Here is a 25,553-nt window from a genome sequence, read left to right on the forward strand (position 1 = left end):
ACTAGATGAGCTTTTTTGGAAATTTGCAGGATTTCCCGGCCATGGCGGCCGCTTTTCTGATAGAGGCGAAAAGCAAAAACGCCCGTGTGTACGAGATTTCGGCGCACGTCAAAGATCCCCAGGTAGTCAAAATTAATCCGGAGCCCTCCACTACGGCGCGCCACATCGCCTGCGTTGCGTCGGCGCGTTAAACCCTACAATCAACCTAAATTTGCAGGAGTGTATTGCGCTGGCCCAACCTAGCATATACTTGAATGGCCTTTCTGCAAATACAATGCTCGTGGTATTTCCTCGTCTCGTCTGGTCTGCCTGTCTCTCCCGCACGAGAGGTAGACATCTTCATTCAACCTGAAGCAACTCCAGCTGAACCAGATATTTTACTGAACGCGGGATCTTTCACGGAAGCGAACTGCTGTGAAACAGGCCATCTGGGGAGCTCTCAGGCTAACTGTCATTTCTTTTCACAACTAACAAATACCTTACACGCACGCACCTAGTATCTGAGCTGAATATTTTTCAGCTGACTGACTTCATCAACCACAGCGCCATGTTCGTTCTTTTTTATGTCAGCTGTATGATCGGAGGAAAATGGCGTACGAAAGCGACAATGCGCACCTTGCATTAAAAGGTGTGGCAAGCTTCCGGCATTTCCACAAATATGGCGGCCACAAATGCTGCATTTATGGTGGCGAAAAAATACGCAAGCTTCTTTGAGTAGAATAACTCAGACCACGTTGGAACACCCACGCGTTTTCAAATATTCACTGCCGCTCATCTGTGCATTAGGTTATATCGGTAGTGTAGCTACGATGCGCCAGGCTCCACGCAAGTTTTGTTTTTGAGGTGTCTTTCGTTTGTGCAGGCGGTGCAGGCGATGCTCCACATTATCCTGCGGCCTTTTGCCGAGTCAACCAATCCTCGGTTGGCCCAGGGTCGCTGCGAACTGGTAGAGCAACTCGTCGCCCGGTTTCCACCCTTAAGCCAAAGGTATACAGTACAAAGCTTGTCATCTTAATTTTACATTGTGTCTTTTGCCCTACTCTATCCCGTGCGAAGTAACGAAGGAATGCAAGAAAGCGGGAGAAAAGTTGCTTATTCCAAGCATACTTCCTGACCCTTTTCGTGTTATAATCCCACACCCATCCCCTTGTCTTACTCTTGACCCAAAAACTCTGCCTCAGACAACTAATGAATCTTTCAAATCTTGGCCCTTCTAAACGACAAACATTTTGCATTCTTCTTTTGCTCGAGGCATCTGCGCAACCTGTGAAATTCCGGACACTACTGAACACATTCTTTGGACATGCCCTCGATTTCATATTGAAAGACATATTCTCCTTGACATGTCCTTCCCGATAACGTAGGACCAAATTCCTTGAATGATGTCCTCCATCCACGATACCCGCACAAATGAGCAGAAACAGTCTGTGACACTCTCCTGCATGACTCTCTCCTGCATGTGACACCCGTAGAGATTGTGAACCACAGCTTGTTTCTACCACTAGGGGTATCTGATTCATTAGCAAAAGACCCCCTTTTTTCATGTCAGTACAAAATATTTAAAAAATGGCTTCTTTGCATTCTAAGCTAGTGCACATTATTTGGAGACTATGGAAGTTACAAGAATCTTCAACCCGGGCAGTCTATCGGTGTTTCTGATCGAAAGGCATCAGTCTGAAACGAAAATTTTGGGAAGATTTATATAGAGTTTGAAGTTAATTCAGTCAATTTCTTGGGAATGACATGCCGAAATAAAGCAAAGGTGCACCTACGGGCAACGCCCGAAGAAATTTTCTTAACTGTATATAGTTCAAGAAATGCTTGCCGTTTAGCGACTCTTGAGATGCATAGAGACCGGCTCGGGAGCTGCGTTGGGGACTAATGTGGGTGTGCTGTTGCAGTGACCCGCTGTTCGAGCACATGATGGCCTTCGCCATTCGGGCGCTGTCGCACCCGTCGCTGCAAGTGCGAGAGGTGGCCGAACAGATACTGCTGTCGCTTTACCGGCTACTGGGTACTCCGGTTCGCCAGTGCCTCGTGCCGGAGTCCACCAAGACTTCCAGGAACTTCACCTACAAGAAGGTCTTCGAGGAATTCGAGAAGATTGACAAGGAGGTGGGGTGCGCGTCTGCACGGTCGCAACGTGTCCCGCTTAGAGCCCCACACTGCTGAATTTGATAGTGCGAAGACACGTCTTAACGTTACGCGAGCGTACTGTCCCTGCACTGAGCAGCAGTTTCTGGGGTGCACAGAAATGAAGAGGCGTTAACATGAAATATAGCGAACCCTTGATTTTTTTTATAATTGGTGTAGTCATCCGAGGCCACGCTGAGTACAACTGAACGTAACATTTGGCAAAAAATAAAGTTCCAGTAAATTCTAGAAACGCCACGAGCGAGAACCTTTAGTTCCAGCAGCCGAATAACTGAACGATTCTTCAGGTAAAATGCGCATTCCGCATTTTTCACCGGTGCCATTAGTGAATGGGGGATATAGGTATTTTATGTGGCGTTGTTCCTGTCATGACTGTTTTCAGTATTCGTTTTGTATTCTCCAGGAAAGACCACCGGCGGCCCATTTTGTTTTATTTGAAAAAGTAAAAAAATAGACGAACGAGGGCACGTTTGTTTCCAACTGTTCGAACGAGGAGTGAGGGAGTTGGGCCGCTGGACGTGTCACTTACGCAGCCCGGCAGTGCCCAGAGGCCTCCCCGGCGGCAGAGATCGGCGTCCGCTGACAGCCCAAGCTCCGGCTCGGGTCGCCGGGACTTTGTAAAGGAAGTGGCCGCGCCGTCCAGCCGGTCGCTGCAGGAGCTGTCCAAAGTGTCGCGGCAGGAACAGGCGACGATTAACTTGGACAAGTGAGTACTGCTCATAGCTCCGCGCCTCTGTGAAGAAAGCTCCATATTAGCAGGAGCAGCTGAAAGCTTTTTGTGTTCAACATTCAAGCCTATTGATAGAAGCATTAAAAGGCCCGCCTCGGGCAATCCTTGAAGTGGTGTCGCTTCAAAATGTAGCTCGCAAGTGTTAAAACTTGGGTTGGTTGGTGGTATATCATGGTAGGAATCAAAACAACAGCCCGTCCGACGGAACAGAGAAGGCAGGTGACATACATTTCTGCAAGTGCTTGCCTCCTTTCTGAGTCCCGTCTGATGCGCTGTTGTTTATGTTACTATCAAAAGAAAGAACTCTTCAAGTATGTCATGTGTACACAAATTTAGAAGGCTCAACATGGCAATGTTTTATAAAAACGAACACTTTACTTAATCCTGCTTCGGCAAACGTTTCATTCTGATGTATCGAGTTAATGTTTTTTTTTTGTGTATGTGCTTTGCAGAAGAATCGTACCTTACGTAAGTAACGTAACTACTTATGGTGTAGTATTCACTATCTAGATGTCACAAGAACGGGTGTTAAAAGGTGCCAAGGCCCGTCTGGAATTCAGGGCAGGCATGCCGTACATACATGGTGCGCAGAGTGGTTAAAAGGCGGTGACCAGGAGTCACAGCCATTAAATTTAGTGTGCCTGATAGACAAATGCTGGAAAAGAAAAAACAAAGTGAAAGAACCTGCTAAGCAGGAATTCGTTTCTTAGGGTCGACAGAGAGCTCGTCGAAAGGAAAAATCGTTTTTTGAGGCGGTCATTGCTCATGAGCAGCTTAGCATGCAAACACAGCTTGACGACGGGTACGACAATTTTGTTCTGTGCAACCATGCAGCAGTTTGGTAAAACGTGTTTATTGGGTCATCACGGGGTTCCCAGTTGACCTCTCGTCTCTCATGTTGAGATCTTCAAAGGCTCAGGAGGAAATTCATGGGGACGTAATATTCGGGGGATGGCAGACGAAGGCAACGGATGAATTACTTAAATGTTAGTATATGTTGGTCCTGATCGACAAGCCAAACAAGCCTGATCGACAAACTATGCGGAGAGACATACTAAGGAAAGTCTGGCGCAAATATTTTACTCTTGTGAAGAAGGCTACAGGTAGATGGAAGCCATTGGGAGAGGACATAAACAACCGTCAATGTCGTAGCTTGGGCTAGTTTGTTGATTGTCGCGTTAAACTTGACCTCAGTTACACGTGGGAGCATATTAGTAGTACCTTTTCAGCCCATGTTAACATGGACGTTGATCTTCTGACAATTATGACGATGGTGGCGGCAATTTTTTGTTGTTGGGACGAACCCTATCTGTTGTCTCTTATTGGCTGCATTCGGAATTTAAAGCCCATGGTAGACTGGGCGGAAGACCGACCGGATGGACTTTGGGGGGAGCCGGGAGAAGGAAGGACAAAATCTGTGATTATACAGAAGGGAAAATACGTCGAGCACACTCACGGAAATTTGGCCGATGATGCATGGCAGCTGAGGATAAGTACACGCTGAGGAGCGAGTATACGTTGATAAACTAACATCGGTTCAACCTCACATCGCGGTTGGTCACGCGCCCAGAATACGAAAACAAAATGTACAGGAACTCCAAGAATCGTCTTCTAGTATGAAAGCAGTCCCGGTGAGCGTTCTTGCCTGTGACCAAATATCAACACTTACACTATTACAATTATTAAATGTGTCCTCCTTCTTTGTTTCCTCCGGGATGCTCCTTAGGCCAACATTAATGTTTTTTCACACTGTTGTGGAAACATCAACGCAATCCCAAGTTCATGGATTGAGTACCTTTTGCTGAATTCTTTTGTGTCTGGCGTTTGGTAGTTAAACATCAGCGCTTCGTCAAAAACCGACTCAGTTGCACGCGGGAGTTTCTAACCGCTACGATGATACGATGCATTTCAAGGTCGCCGCTTGAATCTGTCTGCCCTGACAGGAGAACCAACACTGCTTTGAAGTTCACTACTTGTCACTACCCTCTGACGTGGAGGTTAGTGTGACTTGAACACACTTCTACCTTCACCATCTTCGTCCGCTCTCTCCTCCCAGGATGTGCATGTTCTGCGAGGAGACAAACGAAAAGTTCAACGCGGAGACGCTCAACTACCACTACTGGACCGAATGTCCCATGCTCATGCTCTGCTACAACTGCAAGCAGGTAAGTCATGCTGTGCTTTACACCCTTGAGACATGGTGACGTGTCTGCGGGCAGTGAAACATTCGGCACTTTTTCTTTTATTTACAGCATATACCTTGGTACCCCTCCCCCCCCTTTTTTTTTCTCTGCTTATGCTGTCGTCTTTGGCCTATCACTTTTTAAAATAGCGAAGCTGTTGTAGGTCGAGCATTTTCGTCCGTCTGCTGTAGGTGGTCGTGCGCCAGGCGGGGGCAGGAGCAGGTTCTCAGACCTACAGGCAGAGGGCGGAGTGTTTTCACAGCCGATGGCCTCGCAAGAACCGGTTCCGGAACACACCGATAAAGGACGCAGTGGTCTCGCAGAAGCGGGTTCGGCCGATGTCTTTGCGAGAACCGTATAATTTGCGCTGCGACGGCGCTGCCGTCCTCGGGCGAGCGCCCGTTGATGTTCGATCCGACACTAGAGAACCACAGCTCCGCTGTTTCAGTGGATCCCACACTGGGTGGAACAGCGTTTGACTTGTTTTCTCCTTCCGCAACTGAGCGTATTGAGAACCTATGCTGCGCACAAAGGGCTATTAACATCGGCTCTCGTGAAAGTAAACAACCCAAATCGCAGTCCGTTTGGACAGTTTTATGCGATTTAACGATGCCAAGTTTCGTAATCTGGTTGCTTCAGACGTGCCTGAAATGGGTTTTTTTCTAAATGATGTTCCTCTCTCTATCCTCTCACCGCTACCTGGATGTAAAAATTCTAGAAAACGTATTTTTAAAGCAATTCTGCCTTCATAAGCAGTAACGTAAACTGAGATGTATCTACGTTATATTTTTGTTAGAGTATGTCGTGCATTTGCATTTTAAAGGCACTATTCTTTGCAAATGAATGTTAAATAAAATCTGTACATTTATTTTACGTAAGCAACAGGATCTACCGGAGTTACTGAGTGCCATGCACAATGGAGATACTAATGCAGAAAACTGACTGCAAGATGTGCCGCGCACATAAAGAACCTTGTCTCTATTGTCAGCAAGGTTCTCTGCATCTTACGTACAAAGCACACATAAGTTTTGATAACACAGGTATATTACTTCTAAATCGAGTCAATAGACTGGACGTAGCAAAATCAGAAAACCTAAACTATGGCTTAGGCTTTTTTTTTAATTTTTAGATGCTGTCATTTAGGCAGCAATGTGGTAAAAATGTTCCGACCTTGCGAATTGTATGCGGTTCTTTGCGCAGGACGAACTAGCCTTTTGAGCATTGTAATTCTTTTTTGTGTCTGTGCTCCAGGTCGTGGAAATATCTGGCTTGACCAGACACCTGCTGGAAGAGTGTGCCTCCCGCAGCCAGTACAGGCTGTGCATTCGCTGCAAGGAAGCCATTGCCAAGACCCGCTTTGAAGGTCACGTCAAGCTAAAGACCTGCGTTCGTAAGTCGTGTGCCGTAGCCCACTTTACCAAGTTTGTACAAACTAGCGTTGCTTGGGCCTCTGCCTAAAAAAAACCCACGAGAATTCTGTTACTCGAAAGGCAATTTTGACAGCGAAGCTGTTTAGCAAATCGTAATTTTTCGTGTCCGCAGTTAAAAAAAAAAAAACCAAGAAATTGCCGAGTGCGGCGACCGCCGCCAGTTAACAAAACCAAGAAAACGCCTATCGCTGGTGTGTGCGTGCCTCGTGACGACCGCCCAGCGTCCCCTGCACACGTTTGTCAAGCCAAGCTTACCCATTGGACAAGATTGCGGCGACCAGCCAGCAGTTGAAAAAAACAAGAAAATGCCGAGCGCTCGTGAGCGGCGACCACCAAGCGTCCAAGCCAAGCAAATCCACTTAGGAAAATTGACCAAGATTGACCGAAAATGAAAAACAACCCTAGCGTTCACCGTAATCGTGGCAATACTTGCTCGGAACGAGAAATGCACGTCATATCGTAAGCCCCTTCAAGGTGATATCCAATGATTATCACTTCTACGAAAATGAAGGAAGCTCACACGTATAGCAACGATGATGAAGTAAAGGTCGTTGCGGAAGCGAAGAAGCAGCAAATCGGCTGCAATCGTGGGCTTAAAGGTTGCGTACAGCTTCACTACCTTCAAGTGTTACGCGCTATGTTGAGCTTCCTTCATTTTTTTTTTCATTGAAGTTATCCATGTAACCTCGCCGCCAGGCGGCCGCTTTGCGTTAATTTCCCGAAATCTTTAAGGACTTACCCCTCAGACAATCAACAAGGTACTTGCCAACATGGCCGCTACCCTTGATATACTCCATAAATGGCAGACCCTTTCTGGCCTGAAGATAGGGTATTGACACCCCTGTCCCCCGCATATGCCAATTTTGTTCCTATGTATGTGAAGCTAACGTGCAACGTCTTATTCTGCGCTCCTCCGCTTTTGATTTGCATCGGCATAACCTTAGTGTTTTCGAATATTCTGATATTTAAGTTGTCTATAAGTACATCCTCGAACGCCCTAGACACCTTGTCACGCTAGCCCAGTTCGGCGTTCCTAGTGGCCTGGCGCGTGTGATTTACTGGATGCCTACCTTCTTCCCTGTCCCCTACTTCCCACTCGAGCGACCTCCGGCCTTTCTCTTCCAAATAAAAGAATTTGTCTATCCATTGTTCTATTTTAGCTCCTGAAGAGCCACCAGGGCTACGTCTCTACAAACTTTCTTTTCAAAGTTTCCATCCACTATCAAGCGCTTGACTAGATTTAGCTAACATGAACTTTCCGCAGACAGTTGAAGATCTTCCTGCTTTGCAACAGTCCTAAATCGCTTTGTGATTTGCTCAGGTTACCTGCGCGGTAACTGGTTCCTCAAGCAGTTGACGCCACACTTGTATCAAAGGTCAAGTCGGCAGCCGATTGTTGAGTGCACAGTTTTCTACGGCAACCGAACTTTGTTTGGCGATAAACGGGTAGTAGCGTCATTAGCATCAATAAAAGTACCAACACGCATCCGGATTCCCCATGCGGCAGCCGCCTCCCTTTCGCTGAACTGCTCTCATCGCGTCTGGGTAAACTGTAAAAAAAAACAAAAAATGGCCGCGTATCTGCTCTCTTCGCTGCAAATGTCGTCGCAAGACGCTAGTCTTCTGGCGCCCCTGCCATGCAACTGCCTCTACTCTCTCTCCCGCCAACATATCACGCGGTTCCCCTCCTATATCCGTCCCTCCGTGATAAACACAGTGAAGGTTTGCTAAATTCAATTCAATTTTCCCGCGCTCGCACTGCTGCCGTGCCACCTGTTGGGACATTTTGTTACTTCTGCGGGCCACGATCCCAAGTCTCCAGCCTGAGCCATTTTTTGTATTTTTGGTTAAAATAGTGATTTCAACGCCTTTCTTTTCGTTTGCTATCGCAAAAATTACGCCTGCGTCTATTTTTAATTTAAACAGCACTACAGACTTATATCTGATATTTTGCATTTATTATGGCTAGTAATGCTTTTTTTTTTTTGCTGAACAACGTTGACAAGAAGGAAGTATGTTACCAAATTTAGTATTACTGACAATGGGGCCCTGCCCTGGCTACTATCCTGTTTGGAACGTCTTAATTTGGTGTTTCCACCGCTGACTTGAAATTCTCTTGGCTCAAACAGTGGTCAGCTAAACTATAACGATTATCGCACCTTTTTTATCAAGGGATACGAGAGGAAAAAAATTATCACCCATTTTCAAAGAAAGTTGACCCAAACGAGAAAGATTTCTCCAATCAAAACGTGGTCAGAAGTGTGTATGTCCAACAACCGCTGAAAGTGCGTACAATCGATCGACAAACCTTCAAAGACACAAATCGCAAATGAAGAACGAACCCATGCGACGATTTTCGTGCACTCAATAAAAACATCTGCGAACGATCTAAATGTACACCGATACGTGGTTTGAGATAAAGGTATACTATTGTACTCCTTGATAATCGATGCATGTATTGTCTCATCTATAACCATTCCTTTCCCGCGATTTCCAAGTAGCTGTACAGCACAATGGAAATCCGGTTTTACGCACACCCCACGTGTCCAAATATCTTATCCGAGCTTTTCGGTTGACCATCCGGTCTATGGGGAAGTGCATTAGTTTTTTGACAGCACGCAATCTGTCCCACTTCGACAGCTTTCTCTTTAAAAGCGAGGCATTTCGATGTGTGCAAACTCATCGCGAGCCGTGTGCGTGTCGCAGTGGCGAAGCCTCCGCACCAGGCGAACCACTGCCCGCTGTGCCACCAGAACTTCGCCCCCGGCGACGATGCCTGGAAGGTGCACCTGATGAGCGAAGTTGGCTGCCCCTTCAACCCGAGGCGAAGGAACAAGTTCTTCCGCTGGCGCTCCGGTGAGAGGCCGCGCACGATGCGATTGTTTTATTTCAGTCTTTGTTGGACTAACTAAACGCGAAAATTTGGTCTGTCTGTCTGTCTGTCTGTCTGTCTGTCTGTCTGTCTGTCTGTCTGTCTGTCTGTCTGTCTGTCTGTCTGTCTGTCCAGCCTGTCCCGTCTCTCTGTCTAGATAGACAGACAGACAACAGACAGACTTCTTCTTTCTTCGTGTTTTCTGTCGCTATTTTTAGCGCTTACGCTGTACATAAAAGTTTAGGTTGAGTTTGATTCCTTAGTACCTATAACAGCTTCGTTGACTCTTCTCCCGCCTTTAATTGGACTTCTACTTTAATTGGACTCCCGCCTTTAATTGGACCTCTACTAGCGTACCAGTCAGCAAAGCGTCGCATGTGCGCTTGTGGAGATACTTGGACTTAAAGCTTGATACAGTCTACAAACAAACAAACTGAATGTACATTCTTACAGTCACAAAGGTGTCGTGGCTTAGTTTAAGTTGAGCGAACTAAATGCGACGACCCGCCAACGGCCTGCAGACTAAACGCTGGGCCTTCTGATTCCGTCGGAGGGTCGGCGAGCCGTGCAATAGCGCACTCAAGCCAAGCCATCTTGTTTTAACTTCTCACGAAACGTCATAGGAAATCGGAAAGGAGAATGCTGACAGGACGACAACACTTTTGAATTTATTAGGTGCGGGGTACCTCAGAACCGCACAATGTCTGTCGGGGTCCGTGAGCATAGCATTTACAATCGCAAAAAATCACACAGGCACCGGCAAGATTCCAGCCTGTGTCTGGTAGACCAGGCAGAGTTAGTATCAGTCGTCTTACCCATTGGGCTACGGCCATGAGTCAGTACCCGAGAGTCAAACGGCTTACTCCCTCGCCTGTAACAGGACGGAGTACCTCAGTACCTCCCAATGTCCGTACGCGTCCATCCGTGTGCACACCACTATCACGCGAAATTCGATTTGAGCCGTGAGTTGCAGTTTCATTTAGGGTATAATCAATGCGCAACTCCCGGCTCAAATTGAATGACGGTCGGGGAGCAAATCGGGTGTCACTCGGGGCGCAACTTGGATGTCATTTCGAGTCCCCGTACTCCGCACCCTCGCCATCATCCACGGAGTGGAGATACTGCCATTTTTTTTCTACTGAATAAAGTCACGTAAACGCAACGAGAGTGGTCGAAACATGGCCTTGAGACTCCAGACTCAAATTTGCGCTATTAATCCCGCAATGTTTACAAGTCCCTTAAGTGTCCCTTTATCGCGTCTCCCTTTTCTTCTGTGCTTCTCCCTCTTCATACTTGGCATTATTGACATGATAGTGCTTTATTCCCGGGTACACCAAGACTTCGCTAACGTCATATCCGTCACGGAAGTGACGCCAGTGCAATGAAGCAAATGGCCTGTAAAGGGTGCACCCCTGCACACAGGGTCTTCTTACGAGGAAGCAACCTTTGGTACTAAAGAGTGCGTGATACTTAAGGTCGCTCTTTTTTTGGTTTTCTATTTCCACAAGAAAGTGTTTTATGCCATGATACCCCTAGATTTCACTGACGCCTTGTCCGTCACTAAAATGACGCCAGTACACCTTTACCGAAGCGACCCGCCAGCAGGACGTCACTCTCCAAGCACACCCACAAGGCAGCCGCGGACCCACAAATCATGCTCAGCTGCAATTTCGCTGCACATTTCACTTTCTCGTGTTTTACCGATCCCTACGACCGAGGAATCAACCACAGCTTTTTACATTTCCGCTCAAGCAGTTTTCTAAGTTGATGATGCAAGCAACATTATATGTCGGAATGAAACTTTCCAAGTGCCTGTCTACCGGTGCTTCTACAGTAGGGCTGCACTCCGAGTGCTCAACCTCCGTGCGCGGTTTCGTTGAGTGGACCGCCTACGCCAGTATATGCCGCTGCGAGAAGAGTGCGACGCTTACACTGGCGCTCTCTCTCTCTCTCTCTCTCTCTCTCTCTCTCTCTCTCTCTCTCTCTCTCTCTCTCTCTCTCTCTCTCTCTCTCTCTCTCTCTCTCTCTCTCTCTCTCTCTCTCTCTCTCAGGCTCGGTGTGGGAGCCGGAGTACAGCGTGGCGGTGCCGGACAGCATGGCTGGCAAGCTAAAGATCCTGGGTGCGCTGCCGCCCGAGTACCGCCAGTACACCGTGCACCACACTCGCAGCAAGTCGGAGCCTGCGAAGCGCAGTTCCGGCACGCAGACCAACGACGAAGACGACGAGGCCAAGGCCCAGTGACCTGCCCGGCGCCTAGTTGCCGGAACGCCGGTCTTCCTGACCAGCTACCTCCCGGGACCCCCGAACCTCGGTCTTCCCAAGCCATGGATCCCATTGTCGATTTCTTTTTGTACTTGGACAGAGGAGTACCGCATCCCCCATAATGGCGTTTTATACAGACACAGCGGTGCCTGGTTTTCAGCATACATGTTAGGGAGAATTTGGAAGTCGAGGGAGGCCACCAACACGTCCGCTTACTGCTATACCTTGTAACCTGTTAGGTGAGGGTGGCCGATGAGACGAAAAGAATGAATAGCATGCAGTTTGCTTTTTTGTCGTTGTTGCCATCGCACCCCTAACCACTACTTGTGCGTAGCCGCTTCTTTTACACGTAAGCATAGGTGGCTGAAATCATAAAAGTCGGTATGCAGGTTGCCCGAAGCCTGAGTGAGGCGAGCGTTCACGGCGGAGAAAAAAAACGGTAGTATAGAGGAAAAGAAAGGGGACACGCTAGTTCAGCACGCGCCATGCCTACGCAGTACGTTGGCATGGTGGTGCTCTGGCGCGTTGCTTGGAGAGCGGGTGTTCGTGTGCATACGCAAGGCCTCCTTGATCAGCAACGCGCGGCGACGGAGCTGAATGCCGATGCTGTGGTATGTGTGCGCGTATGGCGTAGCGTGGCGTGCGTCGCGTTGCGAACGTTAGTCCTGGTGTCGGTACATTGGGAAGGTCTCGTATTCGTTATTACGCACCGATAACGGGCCTGCAACAGGCGATAATTTAATTTGAAGCATAGAGCACTGCAGGAACCCGGCCTGTCATTGTAGCTCGTCCGCGGTAACGCTATCTAGCCACCGCAGTAACGCGGCGTCACGGACCCATAGTGCCGTGGCGTCACGCACCCAAACAAAGGCTTCGAAAGATACCCGCTTGTCCCTCGATTCAGCCTTCCGGCTAAGAGTTAAGAGCATACTTGATCAAGAGTATTATATAAGCAGAACCGTTCAAAACTCATCGAACCGCCGGCTCTTGTCATACATGTCCCCATTATTTAGCGCAAAAATAACTGCAGGTACATTTGAGGTCAAATAATGTCATTAACCGGTAGTCTTCGAGTCCATTTAGTTGGGAATGCTCATTGGGTTGGTTTTTACGATAGTAAGCGAAAAAAAAAGTCGCCGCTGAACAAAAGACGACGCGGTCAAAATGGCGCAGAAAGGCTCAAGCACGTGCGAGATTAAAGCAAGCACAAAAAGAACAGAGCTCCCAATCCTGTTGTTCCAAGCAACACAAGCAACAAAAGGTAAAGAAAAGGACGCGAGCTGTCCCATGAGAAGCCGCGCGAGCACTGCGAAGGCGGGAAAATTTAATTGCATCGAACCAACCGCACATAGTGAGGGGTGGTAGCAAAGAGCGAAGAACGGCGCCACAGCCCGTATGGCGAATCACGGCTCGTAACTTCCGACAGCTTTCACAATGAGTGGAACTGTTTTAATTTCTTCTGTCGTTGGGTGTGCTTGAGTGTGGTTTAAAACAACTCGAATGGTCATTTCAACAGATTTGTGCCGTCCTTGCCAGTACGTACACTTTTTTGTCAAAATTTTCTACACTATGACAAAACCTTGTGGGTTACAAAGGAGAACAATGCCCAAGCTTGACGATCAAGTGTGACTGAATTATTTTGTAGCGGTAATAAAGCTGTCCTCGACAACATTCTGGCATATAACACTTCGGGCTCACACGATAAGAAAGCTTGTATTTTGAATTATTTGTGGCCTATGAATATTTGCAATAGCCTATAAACTTTCGACAGTGACTGTACGTACCTCGCGGAGGCCCGGCCGTGAGGACATACCTGACAGAGTGATGGGCTCTTCCCTTGGGTGGCTTTCATTTTTTTTTTCTAAAGCTCACTGCAAAGCCACGGAAATAGGCTGTGGATGCAGACTTGCCTGCTTTGACGTTTTCGATGGTCTCGCGCTGGTGAATGAAAGTTCCATTGTCAAGGCGACTGCGCTAGTGCCTCAATTCCCACTGTCTGGTTTGGTACTCATCAATGCTAGCTTCTGGTTTGTTTCGCACATACTGGACAATAACTCTTTATACAATGGTGGTTTAGAAATTAGAATGAAGGCGAGCTTTTGGCTAACAGCTTTTACGGGAAATTCAGCGTGTTTACAACAAAGGCCTGGACAGCACACAGGTGTTTCAACTAATTTAGTTGCAAGAGAGTCTATAGCTTTAATAAATTTATGAAAATATAGTGTAAAAGCACCTCATGTCCTCCGCTATGACGTACTGATCATGTTCAATCATTGCGGAAGTACAAAAAGGTACTTTGCTTGCTTGCGGTGAGTTTAAGCGAAAGCAAGTAAGCGTACGTTTAAAAAAGGATGAACTACTTCCGTGGCTTCGTTGTGTAGGCTGAGATCAACAAGGCTTTGCGAGTACTGAAGTTTTTTTCGGGATAAAGTATCGAGCAGCAGAATTTTCCTTCCAAGTGTACTTGTATACACGAGCTAATCAAACCAAAATCATGCAACCCTCCGTCTAACGACGACGATGGTAGAACGAAGCTTTCTCGTGATGGATCCTTCGGTTGGCCAATCCCACACTGCAAGTATGTGCTACTCTGGAGGTACGCAGTACTATTCTAGAATACCCACAGCGACTCTCGGGTGTGCACTCCGTAGGCCCAACGTTTGGGTTCGGGGTGTAAGGCGCGAATCGGTGCCTCCTGCTTGGCGTTCAGTGAGCAATTTTTTGAGTGGGTGCGGTTTGAGGTGTTAAAACCCAAGATTTGACGTTAGGCCTATCGTCTTGTGGCTAACAACCTTGCGGCACGCAGAGCAACGCCATTCTTCTCGTGATGGATTCTTTGGTTGTCGTCTGTTTTCCAAACCGCTTCAACCATGTCGAAATGGAGACATCGGGTAGACGCCGGCTTCATAACGCGAGGGTCTCAGGTTAGATTCCGGCCCCTGAGCGTTTTAGGGGCGATGCCCCTTAGGTGCTCGGGCTGTCGGCGTCCCCTGTCGTCGTTTCATGTAGTCACGGTACTAAGACACCAAGACATTCGTTTTTCAACGCCTCGCGCTAGAACGTGTCATCTCCGTGAAAAAACAAACGCGTACTAAAAGGACACACCCGGACACTCGTTTTCCAACGCCTCGCGCTAGAACGCTTCGTGCTTCAAGGACACGAGACTTCTACAGCAAAGCTGTATGCCTCTACTCCCCGTCGGCTTCATCTCCGTGGGCAAAAACGCCAAGGCGCCAAGAATAAACTTGTACGCTGCATGCTTCGCTCCTCCTCAGGTTGCACGTTAGTGGAGATGGCTCGGGATTTTTTTTTTCTTTCACTTCACCCACGATCATTCATCATCTTCACCAGAGACAGTTGGATATTCTGCGGGGTGTTTTCGCGGTACAGGCGCCATCAGTGAGAACAGTAAAGCTTCGCTTTAAAAAGAAACGCTACCCAAGCAAGCAGACATTGTTGAGGCATGTAGCAGACCCGACAAATAAAAGTCAATAAAAAGCCTCCGGATCGAGGCTCCAGTTAGCTACGATTTGTTCTTCGCGTGCACACCCTCACCTTTTTCTTCATGTCCTCTTCGTTTAATTCACTCTGGAGGCACATGATGCAGCGGTACCAACTGCACCATAACAAGCCATACCAACCACCCGGCATGCGATTCTGTCAGTTATAATTGTTTGCCCGCAGGATGCGCTAGCAGGAGCGGCAAGGCACGTGGTGTGAAAAGACGTCTTCGACGCACGGTGCAGCACTGCTGAAGAGGTTTAAACCACCAAGCGTTCTGCGTGATGAGGCAAAAGTACATCCAACAATGTACTTGTTGCGCTGTTTGGCGGTCCCATCTTTTCTCTTTGTGGATGAGCTGAGCTGCTGAGAGCCACTTGTGATGCTTAATTGATTGCCACCCTCGACCTGTCGTGTCGCTGACATCACTCATAGTGCACTATTTTTTTTCGCCATGTCAACATGTCTTCACTTGTACTCACCACTTTATGCTTTTTAAACTAGACTAGTTCTAAGATTTCAGCTGTCCAGTTTTAGTTTTGTATCGTCATGTTTCTAATAAAGAAGCCCTGAGAACGGTCTAATCGACATAGAGCTCGACTGTCCTTTTTTACAACGAGTAGCTGCTTATCCCAGGTAAGAGGAGGGTGGTCTGGAGGCATGGCCGTCTCCGGTGGCAAGAAAGAGCATCCTGAGTTTCTCACAAAGCCATCAAATGGTGCACTGGTCTCCGCGACTGCACAGACATACATCCACGGAGGGATAAAGAGGACACGCTGTTAATAGAGGCTTTGGGATTTCTGGTGAGAGAGACCCTGAACCTTAGGGGCATAGAGTTGACGAACAGGCGGCTGGAGCAGTCCACCGACCGTACCTTCCAAACCTGGGCAGGGGCGGTCTGACCTCGCATCGGCGGCGGCGTCCTAGTCGCACCTGCAACCCGCGTGTTAGTAGTGGAAGGAAAGTACGGAAGAGATGAGGACGCAAGCGGACTAATCCAACATATGAGAGTTTAGAACCACGGAGGGGGGGGGGGGGGGCAGTTGGCAAGGACAGGGAAAGGTGTGGGAGAGGGATTGAGACAGGAAACACTGCGGAGGGGGCGAGGGCGAGGGAAGGAGGAAGTCGATAAGGCTTGTTAGGCGTATAACAAATGATTCGAATAAAACAGGCAAGTCGGTGGTGGATAGCCAACGCCCCGATAAAAACAGGGAGGGCACTTTAAACATCATCATCATCAACAAAATATTGGTTGCCGCAGCCGTGGAAGTTCATTTCAGCCGCGGATCGGCGGAGCCATTGCCAGTTTTTGTGTCTTAGAACTGGCAACCGAAAAGCGTAAAGGGCGCACGTGAATACTCGTCAGCAAAATTGCTCAATAGCGCTTCCGCTGCGTCTAAAACAACCAGGCGAGAAAGAAGTGTCTCGGACAGAAATGTCTTCGCCAACAGCTAAAAGGTGGCGCAGATCGCGAAACTATGTTGGGTGTGCTGGCTAGACAACGTGAGTCACGGCAACAATGCATGGCGGCAATGAAAGACGACGAGCGTCGTTAGAACTACGCCCAGATTGCACAAGCAGAACAAAAATGTCACACGCACTTTCGCCTCACCCAAGTTATGCCCACATGTCAATGCAATCCCTCAAATAGTGCTACTTTAACTCCAATGTGCAGTTCAGAACACCGACATTTAATGATACTGTAAACGCCACTGAGAACTTCCCGTTACGTCTATTCCCACATATGCTGTGGGATCCGCCAAATTTTAAGGTGCAGCCCTTTGGCAGTTGTTACCTGGAATTCACAGGGTCGGCATCTGTTTATATCCGCGTAACCGAGTGAGTGAACGCCGCAGCGAAGGCAGAAAGGAAACGGAGAGGAGCGTCGGGCGAAGGGTGAAGAGAAGGGTGGCGCGCGCGGCTATGGCGTCATCTCTCACTGCACCCCCTCTTTTTTTTTTCTCACTCTTCTTTCATGCGCCGCCGCCAAGGAGCGCCCTCCCTTTCGCGCTTTCCCCTGACGCTATTCCTTTCGCCACTGATCCAAACCACGTGACATTTTCGCGGGTGGTTCGAACACGATTTGCCACAACACGCTGGCCGGCGGCGGCGGTGCGCTGCGAAACAACGGCCGAGTAGCGCGCGCCGCCGTGCGTTCGCTGATCACGCGATCACTTCCTGAGACGCAGCAGCTGTGCGCCGTCACCGAGAAGACTGCAGCTCACGCTGCGCCCCAATTTCAAGTTAGGGAGTATAGTAATCGTCAGTGCATTTTCTAGATGCGAAGCACCTCATGCTCGGGGCTGTGTCCCTCCCTCCCTTGTCGTTGTTGTCCGCCGTCCTCACCCCCACTGCGCATGCCTGGCCAGGCACCGCTGACGATGACTGTGGCAGGATGCCCCTAGGGATTGGCCAACCAAAGAATCCAATCACGAGATAGCTTCGCGTTCAACCACCGTCGTCATCTTTTCGTAGGGGAACCCTGAGTAGTATGCGAGGCATTCCTCCTCTCCTCTCCGAAGCTCCTCTCCTCTCTGGGATTGCGCAACGAATGGCAACACCTGCGGCTCCGCGCGCGATAATGCGACGAAGCTTAGGGTTAGAGACGCGACGGTAGCCGCTGCATACTCCGCTGGGGGCGCCACTGTAGCTCCACGGTATAAATGACGTGCGCGCGCGCTCCGCTCCCCTAATTCTCCTCCCGCAACACCGCGATCGACTAATCGACTCCATGGCTGCTTCGCATACTACTCAGGGTTCCCCTACGGGAAGATGGTGAATTTTTATCTAACCTCTGGCACACAACAGGGGTGAATCTTTTCTCCAAATTTTTATGTTCTAGCACTATATATATCCCAATTGCCTCATCTCCTTGATTTTGCCCCCTACCTCTCCTACTCGATCAACGCCTATGATACACCCATCTTGTCCTCGCACTGTAGCCCCGCCCAACTCGACTAAACTCTTCAACAAGCATCTCTAGTCACACAGAATTCTGTTCGTACCCAAGGCATTTCTCTCTGTCCTTTCAAGTCGACCCTTGTGCTGATGACCAGCGAGAAAGGCACATCACCTGACCATGACGTCATCAGCACCTTCGTTGATAACACCCAAATTCAAAACAAGGCCTTACGCATCAGTAATCCGGTTGTTCATATCGCAAACTTCTAACCACACGCTCAAAATTTGCACCTCCTGCACCGCGTCACAAATTGCCAAACCGGCTTGCGCGAACACCACCTCCTTAACTTAATGTGCACTTGTACCGTGACCCGCATGCGATATACGCTACCATACCTCCACCCAACGTGTATTCAACATATCGAACTAACGGAACCTCTCAATGAGCTTTACCGTACAGCCCTTCGCGTGTCCCACTACGCACCTACCATCAACCCTGTCGAGTATAACACCATCAAAGAACCAATTCGGATACAACAACAAGCTCGACTTCAACGCCACGAGACGTGTCTTACACCAGGGTGAAGACTTCTTACAGATGCTCCCTTCCCCCAATTCCAACACTTCTATCTCTTTGGACCACGTTTCCACGTGTCAGCATAGAACACCTAAATATAAGAATCCCTATAGACATGCCACCGGCCGTGTACAACGCCGCAATCCCACCGCGAAGCTTGTGCCCAATTCACAAACGCAGAGATCGTCGGTATTCTTTACAGGAGCCCGCCACTGCCCAGACGGGTACCATAGCGTTTTTACGCCACTCGTCCCCGGTCTCCGTACAAACGCCTTACCCACAAGACGCTACCTCCCTTGAGCACGACTCTCTCTTGGCATTGAACACGCCATTCTCGCAACCCCTATCAACACCCCACTTGCATTTTCACAGGCAATCCGCCATTCGAAATAACCTGCACTACGCCGTCAGCCATAGGCGTCAACTACATGCGGGCAACGGGCCGCGTGCCCCAATCGAACTTCTCCGGTGGGAGCGACGCCCCTGTTGGGTAAGTTCGTGTGGACCTCCCTCCGTCCGGCCAGCCGGGGGGGAGGGGGGATTCTCTTTCTGCTACCCTTCACCTATATAGTACATGAAAAGCACTTCGCCGCGGGAAATGATTTCCACATATACTCTATTGCAGCTTCTTGTGGAAAAAAATCATGCGTATCGGCATTATAGTCGAAACGCACGGCCGTGAAACTGCTTGTCATCCCAACTTGCAATATATAACAAGCTGGTGGTTAGCGTGTTTAAAAATATTCAGAAGTGAGGTGTTAGGTATAATAGCGAGGGAATGGTGATTACGGACGTGCGGAAGCGTCACTCATGGGGCTCTATTTTCTAAGAATGCAGACGTTACAGATAGGCAGACTGATGGCATCCAAGGCAGTTTTTTCTAGAACTGGAGGGGGTGCTCGCACTCGACGGTAAAACCTGTCAGGCGGGGGAATCAGACAGGAGATCCCAGGCTAAAAGCTCAGTAGCCAGAAGATCACCGGAAGAAGCTCAGGAGTTTTTCCTCCTGCAGGCTCGGACATCATCTCACCACATTTCCCGAAATTTATTGCGAAGCACCCAGAGGTAACTTTACAAAATTTTTACCGCTCTTCAACACGTTAGTTAACGTACACGACAAAGTGTTAAAGAAGGTTTCGCTTTATTCTAGTTTGTCTAGAATACAAAAAAAAATGATGCGAGCACATATAATCTCCAGGTCCATCAAAACAAATGGAAGAGAGAATTAGGGAGTTTCAACACGGTGAGGTTTTTCCTGAACGCAAGAGAAAAATCCACAGAAATTCTTTAACCAGCTCCAGTCTTTTCGGTACATGGACGTTTCGGGACGGGGGCGTTTCGGTACAAAGACGAGTTATGGCGAGTGTTTTACCCTGCGAGGTTTGTTGACGTTAGGTTAAGCAGCCCTCAATTCGTATTTCATTTATTACCGATGTTCTTGTTCGCAATCCTGCGTTATTTCAGGCCAGCCCATGGTTATTGCGGGCTTGCCTTAAAAATGTGTATTTTTATGTGGAATATTAGCATGAATATTTTTTGCTTTCAGACAAACTTATTGTACAATATTTCGTTTTTTTCTATCGACTTCTTATCAAAAGTCTTTCATATAAAAAATAAGTTGCACTACCATGTTTTCTTGACTCATTTTTTTGTAACGACTGATTATCACTATTTCTTTTTTAATCAATTAGACGCTTTTTAGCAGAATGGCGAAGAAGAACGTGCAAAGTGTTTGTCAATCTGCGTTTTTGTGCGTTTCTTCCTGCAATTATTGTTTTTGGTTTATTCAGCGATGTGTGACCACCATTGTAGATTTGAGAAATCGGTGGTAAGGAGTTTTTCTTTGGATGGGAGCTGTATATGGCTCGCTCGTCTGCATTTCTTTTTGTCGTGATCTCAATCAACGTAGACATCTCGGAAAAAAAAAGACGGTGTGATATGGTTGCTCTATCACTACACCGAGTTTCTTAACGTAATTACCCAGAAACAAATGAACGACGCTTGATGGGTCAAACGGCTACGTAATCGCAGGGAGTTTTATCTCAGGCGTTATCATGAGTAATTGCAAGTCGCATTTTTAATACAGGCAACACGTAGTCGCTCCCCCTGAAACAATCCGTTAGCATCACAAAGGCACCGTGAAACGAACGGCCTTGTGTTTGTCTGCTAGGTGCGCTTCCGGTTTCGGAGCGCGAACTTTGTGGAAAACATTATCTGGTGCTCAGTTGTTCTAGACAGCCATTCTATATTTCTGCGTAATGTGGGCGGGGACAAAAATCTACTGCAGGGGTTGCACTTTTATACATTGGTGCCATGTCTGGTTTTTGAGCATGTCTATATTTTTGTTTAATGCCTCCCTCAGGAAACACTTGTTATGCAGCCAACTATTTAATCCGTTCGCAGATATTTTTATTTGCGACAAGACATTATAATGTGGATTCGCTCTTGTCTGCCGCATGCACATCAGCTAAGGCAACCAGCCTGTGGGTACGATATATTTTACAAGTAATTTTCTCTAAATAGAAGCCCCACTTCCACTATTCCAAGAAAGCAGCTTTACAAACATTATGTTGCTCCCGAAAATGCGGAACATTTTATGAAGTGTTTTATTTGGGCAGCGCTGTGAAGCTAAAATAAACTTGCAAATATTGTTGTCGGCAGATTTTTCTCGTGGAGAAATCTAAAAATTTGACTTTTTGAAAGCTGCAGCTTCTATCTCTCCTAAATGCTGCCAGAGGGTGTATGGATTGTGCGTACAAATACCAGTCATTCCCGTGTTCAGGCCAAAGCGCGATTTCACTTGCCTTCAGACGGAAGAAAAGACAACGAAGATAGAGTGGACCGCATTTATTTTCCGGGGTGCGCATAACGAAATGTTTCGGGCAACATTTTTGATGAATCTCTGGCAGGCGTTCCGGCTATATTCCATGACGAGCGTTTCCAGTCACTCAGCCAACATGGCGTACTTCGTAGCTTGTTTGAACAGTGGCCCATCTCGATCTGCCCGAACCTGTGGAGCTGCACGGTGTCCCCATTTTGCAGCACTTCGAATAGCCTCCAAATGGTGGGGTGAGCGCATTGCATATGGGCCTTGAAGCCACGGTGTTATGCTCCCACCGAGTTTGTGGTCGCAAATTAGTTTGATCTCCATTCAGCGGAACCAATGGGTAATTGGGTTCTCCAAGTTTAGTATAAGTAGAAACCACGCAGCATACAATGAAGGTAAGCATGTGGCTGCGATCAACCAGGTGCATTGCGCGATTTTATCTGCATTTAATTATGAACTCACAAAGCACTTTCAGACAACTGCGACTGCCGCCCGAATCACACAATTGAATTTGCGCATAATTCGGGTGTACAAGCGAAATGCCAAGGTGGTCAAAATAATCCTAACGTGATCATAACAAGCCACTTACTACACCCTAGCTCGTGCAAGAAATGTCCCCACAATATTCCTCAAATTTTATTGTGCAAATTGCAAATATCGCAGAATAAAATGCGTAAAATATATCTTCGTCTTTTCTCCCTTCGTCTTTATATATCTTCGTTTTTTTCTCCTACGCCTATGCCGTCAGCATCTCTTCACGATCGAGATGACCAACCTTCAGCTGTAAATCGGTTCCTGGCCACGTCAGTATGAACGGCAATTCTAGGGTAAACGCGGTTTCCAGAGAGGACTAGCATACGTTTCCCAACTTACTGCCTTGCTCGCTCCCAGACTGTGTTCGCCAAGCTCACACCCATTTCTTTCTAACTCACCGCATTTTACACCGCATTCGTGAATTCTGTGGTTCCACAAAGTGCCCCTCCTACGGCGCACACCGCACTATTCCTCACTACCACTGAGAGTTTCTCCCTCGGTTACTGCTGCCACACAGCGAACCTCCCCCACCCTCTTCCATGTCTTCTGTTGGGAGGCTTGGCTGGCTCCTGCCCGGAGCAGACGCTCGGGCTGCCTAGGCTGTTTGCCTGTGTGCTCAGAAGAATTTCAAAGAGATTTTGCCGCACTATGGTAACAGCGCTGCCTAACCATACTTAAAGGGGCCATGAACGCAAAATGCAAGCTTGGTTCATGCGAAAGATAGCCTCATTAGAGTAGCACTGGCACCACTCTTAGCGCTTAATTCACTAAAATAAGAGGTATAATGATGAAAATAGAGAGCAGGCATGCGACACCCTAGCTACATTTCCGCACTAAACACATGGCGTGTTATGGGCAGCTCGTTGCGATTGGATGTGGACGGCAGAATCCAGCGCCAATTAAATAGGGATTATTATAACAGCGCGAAACGAGCTAGTTGCCCTTAAAGTGAGTGCACATTCTTTTTATAGCAGTAAGTATAATGGGGTAACCAATGAAAGTTGCCCACGAACCCGTACACATCAGCGCTTACGGGGCGCACCAGTGCGCGCACCGTGCAATGCTTACGGCGCGCACTATGCCGGTCGAAAAACTGCACAGCCGTCGGGCACCTTGGCCTTGTCTGACACGACACTGGTAACCGGTATAATTCGACGTCGCCACTTCCACGGCCCTGTTTATCGAGAATGCCCAATTTATTACGAATGATTACTATCAACCGCAACAAAGTAAGTCACGCACAAATCCGGTCAGAAGTACAGAAATTGCGGAGAGTGTTCGTTGAGCGGTATCATCCTCCCAGCTATGGAGGCAGACAATAAACAAGGCATCAACTCAGACGTTTCGCCGTACCCATCAGCCTTTGTAAACACACTAACGTTTGTTTTAGGCACATTCTCTGTGCACGTGTTCGCTGTCGTGACGAAATACACAATTGTGCGGGAAAGCTAAGGGCTTGGGGAATTAGAGAACACCAAATATTCTGAATAAAACAAATTATTTTTTTTTGTCTTCACGGCCCCTTTAGGGTTTCCATGGCGGCTATTGTAGTGCAATTGCATGTTATCAGTGGGGTTATATGGAATTGTTAGCGACATCCAAATGTTGGGGTTTTCTTAGTTTTACAATAACTTGAAAACTAAAAGATATATTGAAAAATCTAACGTCCTTTTCTGGGAGAAAGATCATTGAAACGCGAAGCTTTCTCCGATACAAAGGCACAGTTCGCAATCCAATCAGCCAAAGTCCTAATCTACGACAATGCTGAGCTAACCGGGTGTGATATGATTTTGTATCTATTAGTTTGTCATTGCGTCATCTGAATGGGCCGATTTTGCTAGCTCAGCGTTCGTCGATTTGGGCTTCCCATTGGCTAAGCGTGATCAACGTGCCATCTGTGCGCCTGTCAGAGAATACTTTCATAATCATCATCATCATCATCGTTCAACCGTATGGGGCTACAATGAATTCGTCTGCCGTAACAGAATTCGTTCTGCATGTAAAGACATTTCATTGTTTATGTGGTTTGTAATTGATGAGCCCTTTGTAGATACCCATCGTGTAAAGTTGGCTTTCCTGAAGTAAACGTGGCTTTTCTGCAGTGCGGTTTTTCCGACACTGCTACAAGTGCGACACAAAGCTTTGCTTTAATGAAAAGTGCAGAAGCGTCATCACATCGTCCAGCAGAAAATCGCAATGAAAAGTGCAGAAGCGTCATCACATCGTCCAGCAGAAAATCGCACACCGCGGAAGACCGAACTAAGGAATGCGATTGCGGGCCCGAAGCGTGCGAACGTAGCAGACGCCACCGATGCAACGTCAGCAAATCTGCCCGGTCACGGTTCGGCGGTGACTTCGCCTTGCTCACGGCTCATTAGGTGTTCGGTCCTGCCAACTTTATCACTCTTTGTTTACTGCTCAAGTTTTGTTCTAGAAGCAGATGACGCGGCGACGGAGTGAAAGTAGAGACGCTGGGCACCCAGTAGCTGTGCGCCGTTGGTGGCACTTAGGAACGCGGAGAAAGATAAAACACGTGACATTTAAGTGGCGTTTTAGCTTTTCGTCTCTATGCTTTTAGTGCGTCGTGACCGGTCGCCTACTGTGAGCGAGACTTCTGAACCCTTTCTGCGCTCGGCAATGTTGCTCCTTCGAACGTTTGTCACGCCTTTCTTCAAGCGCACGCGTATGAGCGTGCGGCCCACCCAACTGGACGACCGTCTGGTGCCACGGAGCTGTTTAGAATACTTCACCACAACCCTCCGCCCCGTCTACTGAGACGCGTCGAAAAGGTGAGTTTCGGGGCAAAGCTGTGGGGCGAGTAGTTGCGTGCGAACAAGCTGGGCTAAGACATAATTTCAGTCTGTTCGGACTTCGTCATTTGAAATTGAGCGGAGACGCAGAAGGTTGAAAGAAAACGAGCGTCTGGCAAAAGTGGGAGGGGGAAGGCGGCATGCGCTGCTTTGGCGGGATCTCTCACTGCCTCCCCCTCACTTTCGCGATGCGTAGCCGCTGAGGAGTGCCCTACCCTCACACTTTCACCCGGCATTCCTCCTGCATTCGCGCCTCATCAGAACCACGTGACATTTGCGCGGGAGGTTCAAACACAATTTTCAATAGCATGCTCGGCGGCGGCGACGGGCTGCAAGGCAGTGTTGTACGTAACGGCGTTACATAGAACGGCGTTCCTGGAACTAGTTCCTTTTTGGAGGAACGGAGGAACGCCACCGTTCCATTAACGGTCGGTGGAACTGTAACGGTAACTCGTTAGGTTTATCAAGGAACGGCAGGAACGGCGTTCCTTCTGCAAACGTTACATTGCTAGGATGTGGCTGTTTTTGATGCCAAGCCTCGAGTACAAAAATCCACAGGTCGCTAGTGTGTTTCGCTTCCTACAAGCTGGCCAGTTTGACCGCGCCCTTCAGCGGAACGTGTTTCCTCGAAAGTCAAAGGCAGAAGAATAACCACGCAGCGGGCCGCAGCCTGTGCTTGCTTTCATGCCGACGGAGCTTACGCGGCGTTCGACGGGTGAATAGCGCAGCCGCGAGAATGCTTTTCCCCTTTCATCGTTTCTCTGGAAAGGC

The 25,553-nt window shown here is 48.2% G+C and overlaps 1 protein-coding gene across 1 annotated transcript in view; it reads left to right on the plus strand.

The window, feature by feature from the left end:
- Positions 1-15,696, plus strand: part of LOC144145498 (centrosomal protein of 104 kDa) — a 76,280-nt gene extending 60,584 nt beyond the window's left edge. The window contains exons 17-23 of the mRNA XM_077677147.1: positions 863-987; positions 1,902-2,115; positions 2,688-2,860; positions 4,941-5,049; positions 6,319-6,457; positions 9,204-9,353; positions 11,421-15,696. Of these exons, the coding sequence (XP_077533273.1) occupies positions 863-987; positions 1,902-2,115; positions 2,688-2,860; positions 4,941-5,049; positions 6,319-6,457; positions 9,204-9,353; positions 11,421-11,611 (1,101 nt within the window). The 3' untranslated portion in view covers positions 11,612-15,696. The remainder of the gene's footprint in view (positions 1-862; positions 988-1,901; positions 2,116-2,687; positions 2,861-4,940; positions 5,050-6,318; positions 6,458-9,203; positions 9,354-11,420) is intronic.
- The last annotated feature ends 9,857 nt before the right edge of the window (positions 15,697-25,553 follow it).

Source organism: Haemaphysalis longicornis, unplaced genomic scaffold (genome assembly GCF_048455015.1).
Source record: "Haemaphysalis longicornis isolate Haplotype H1 unplaced genomic scaffold, Haemaphysalis longicornis Haplotype H1 scaffold_7, whole genome shotgun sequence".
NCBI lineage: Eukaryota > Metazoa > Arthropoda > Arachnida > Ixodida > Ixodidae > Haemaphysalis > Haemaphysalis longicornis.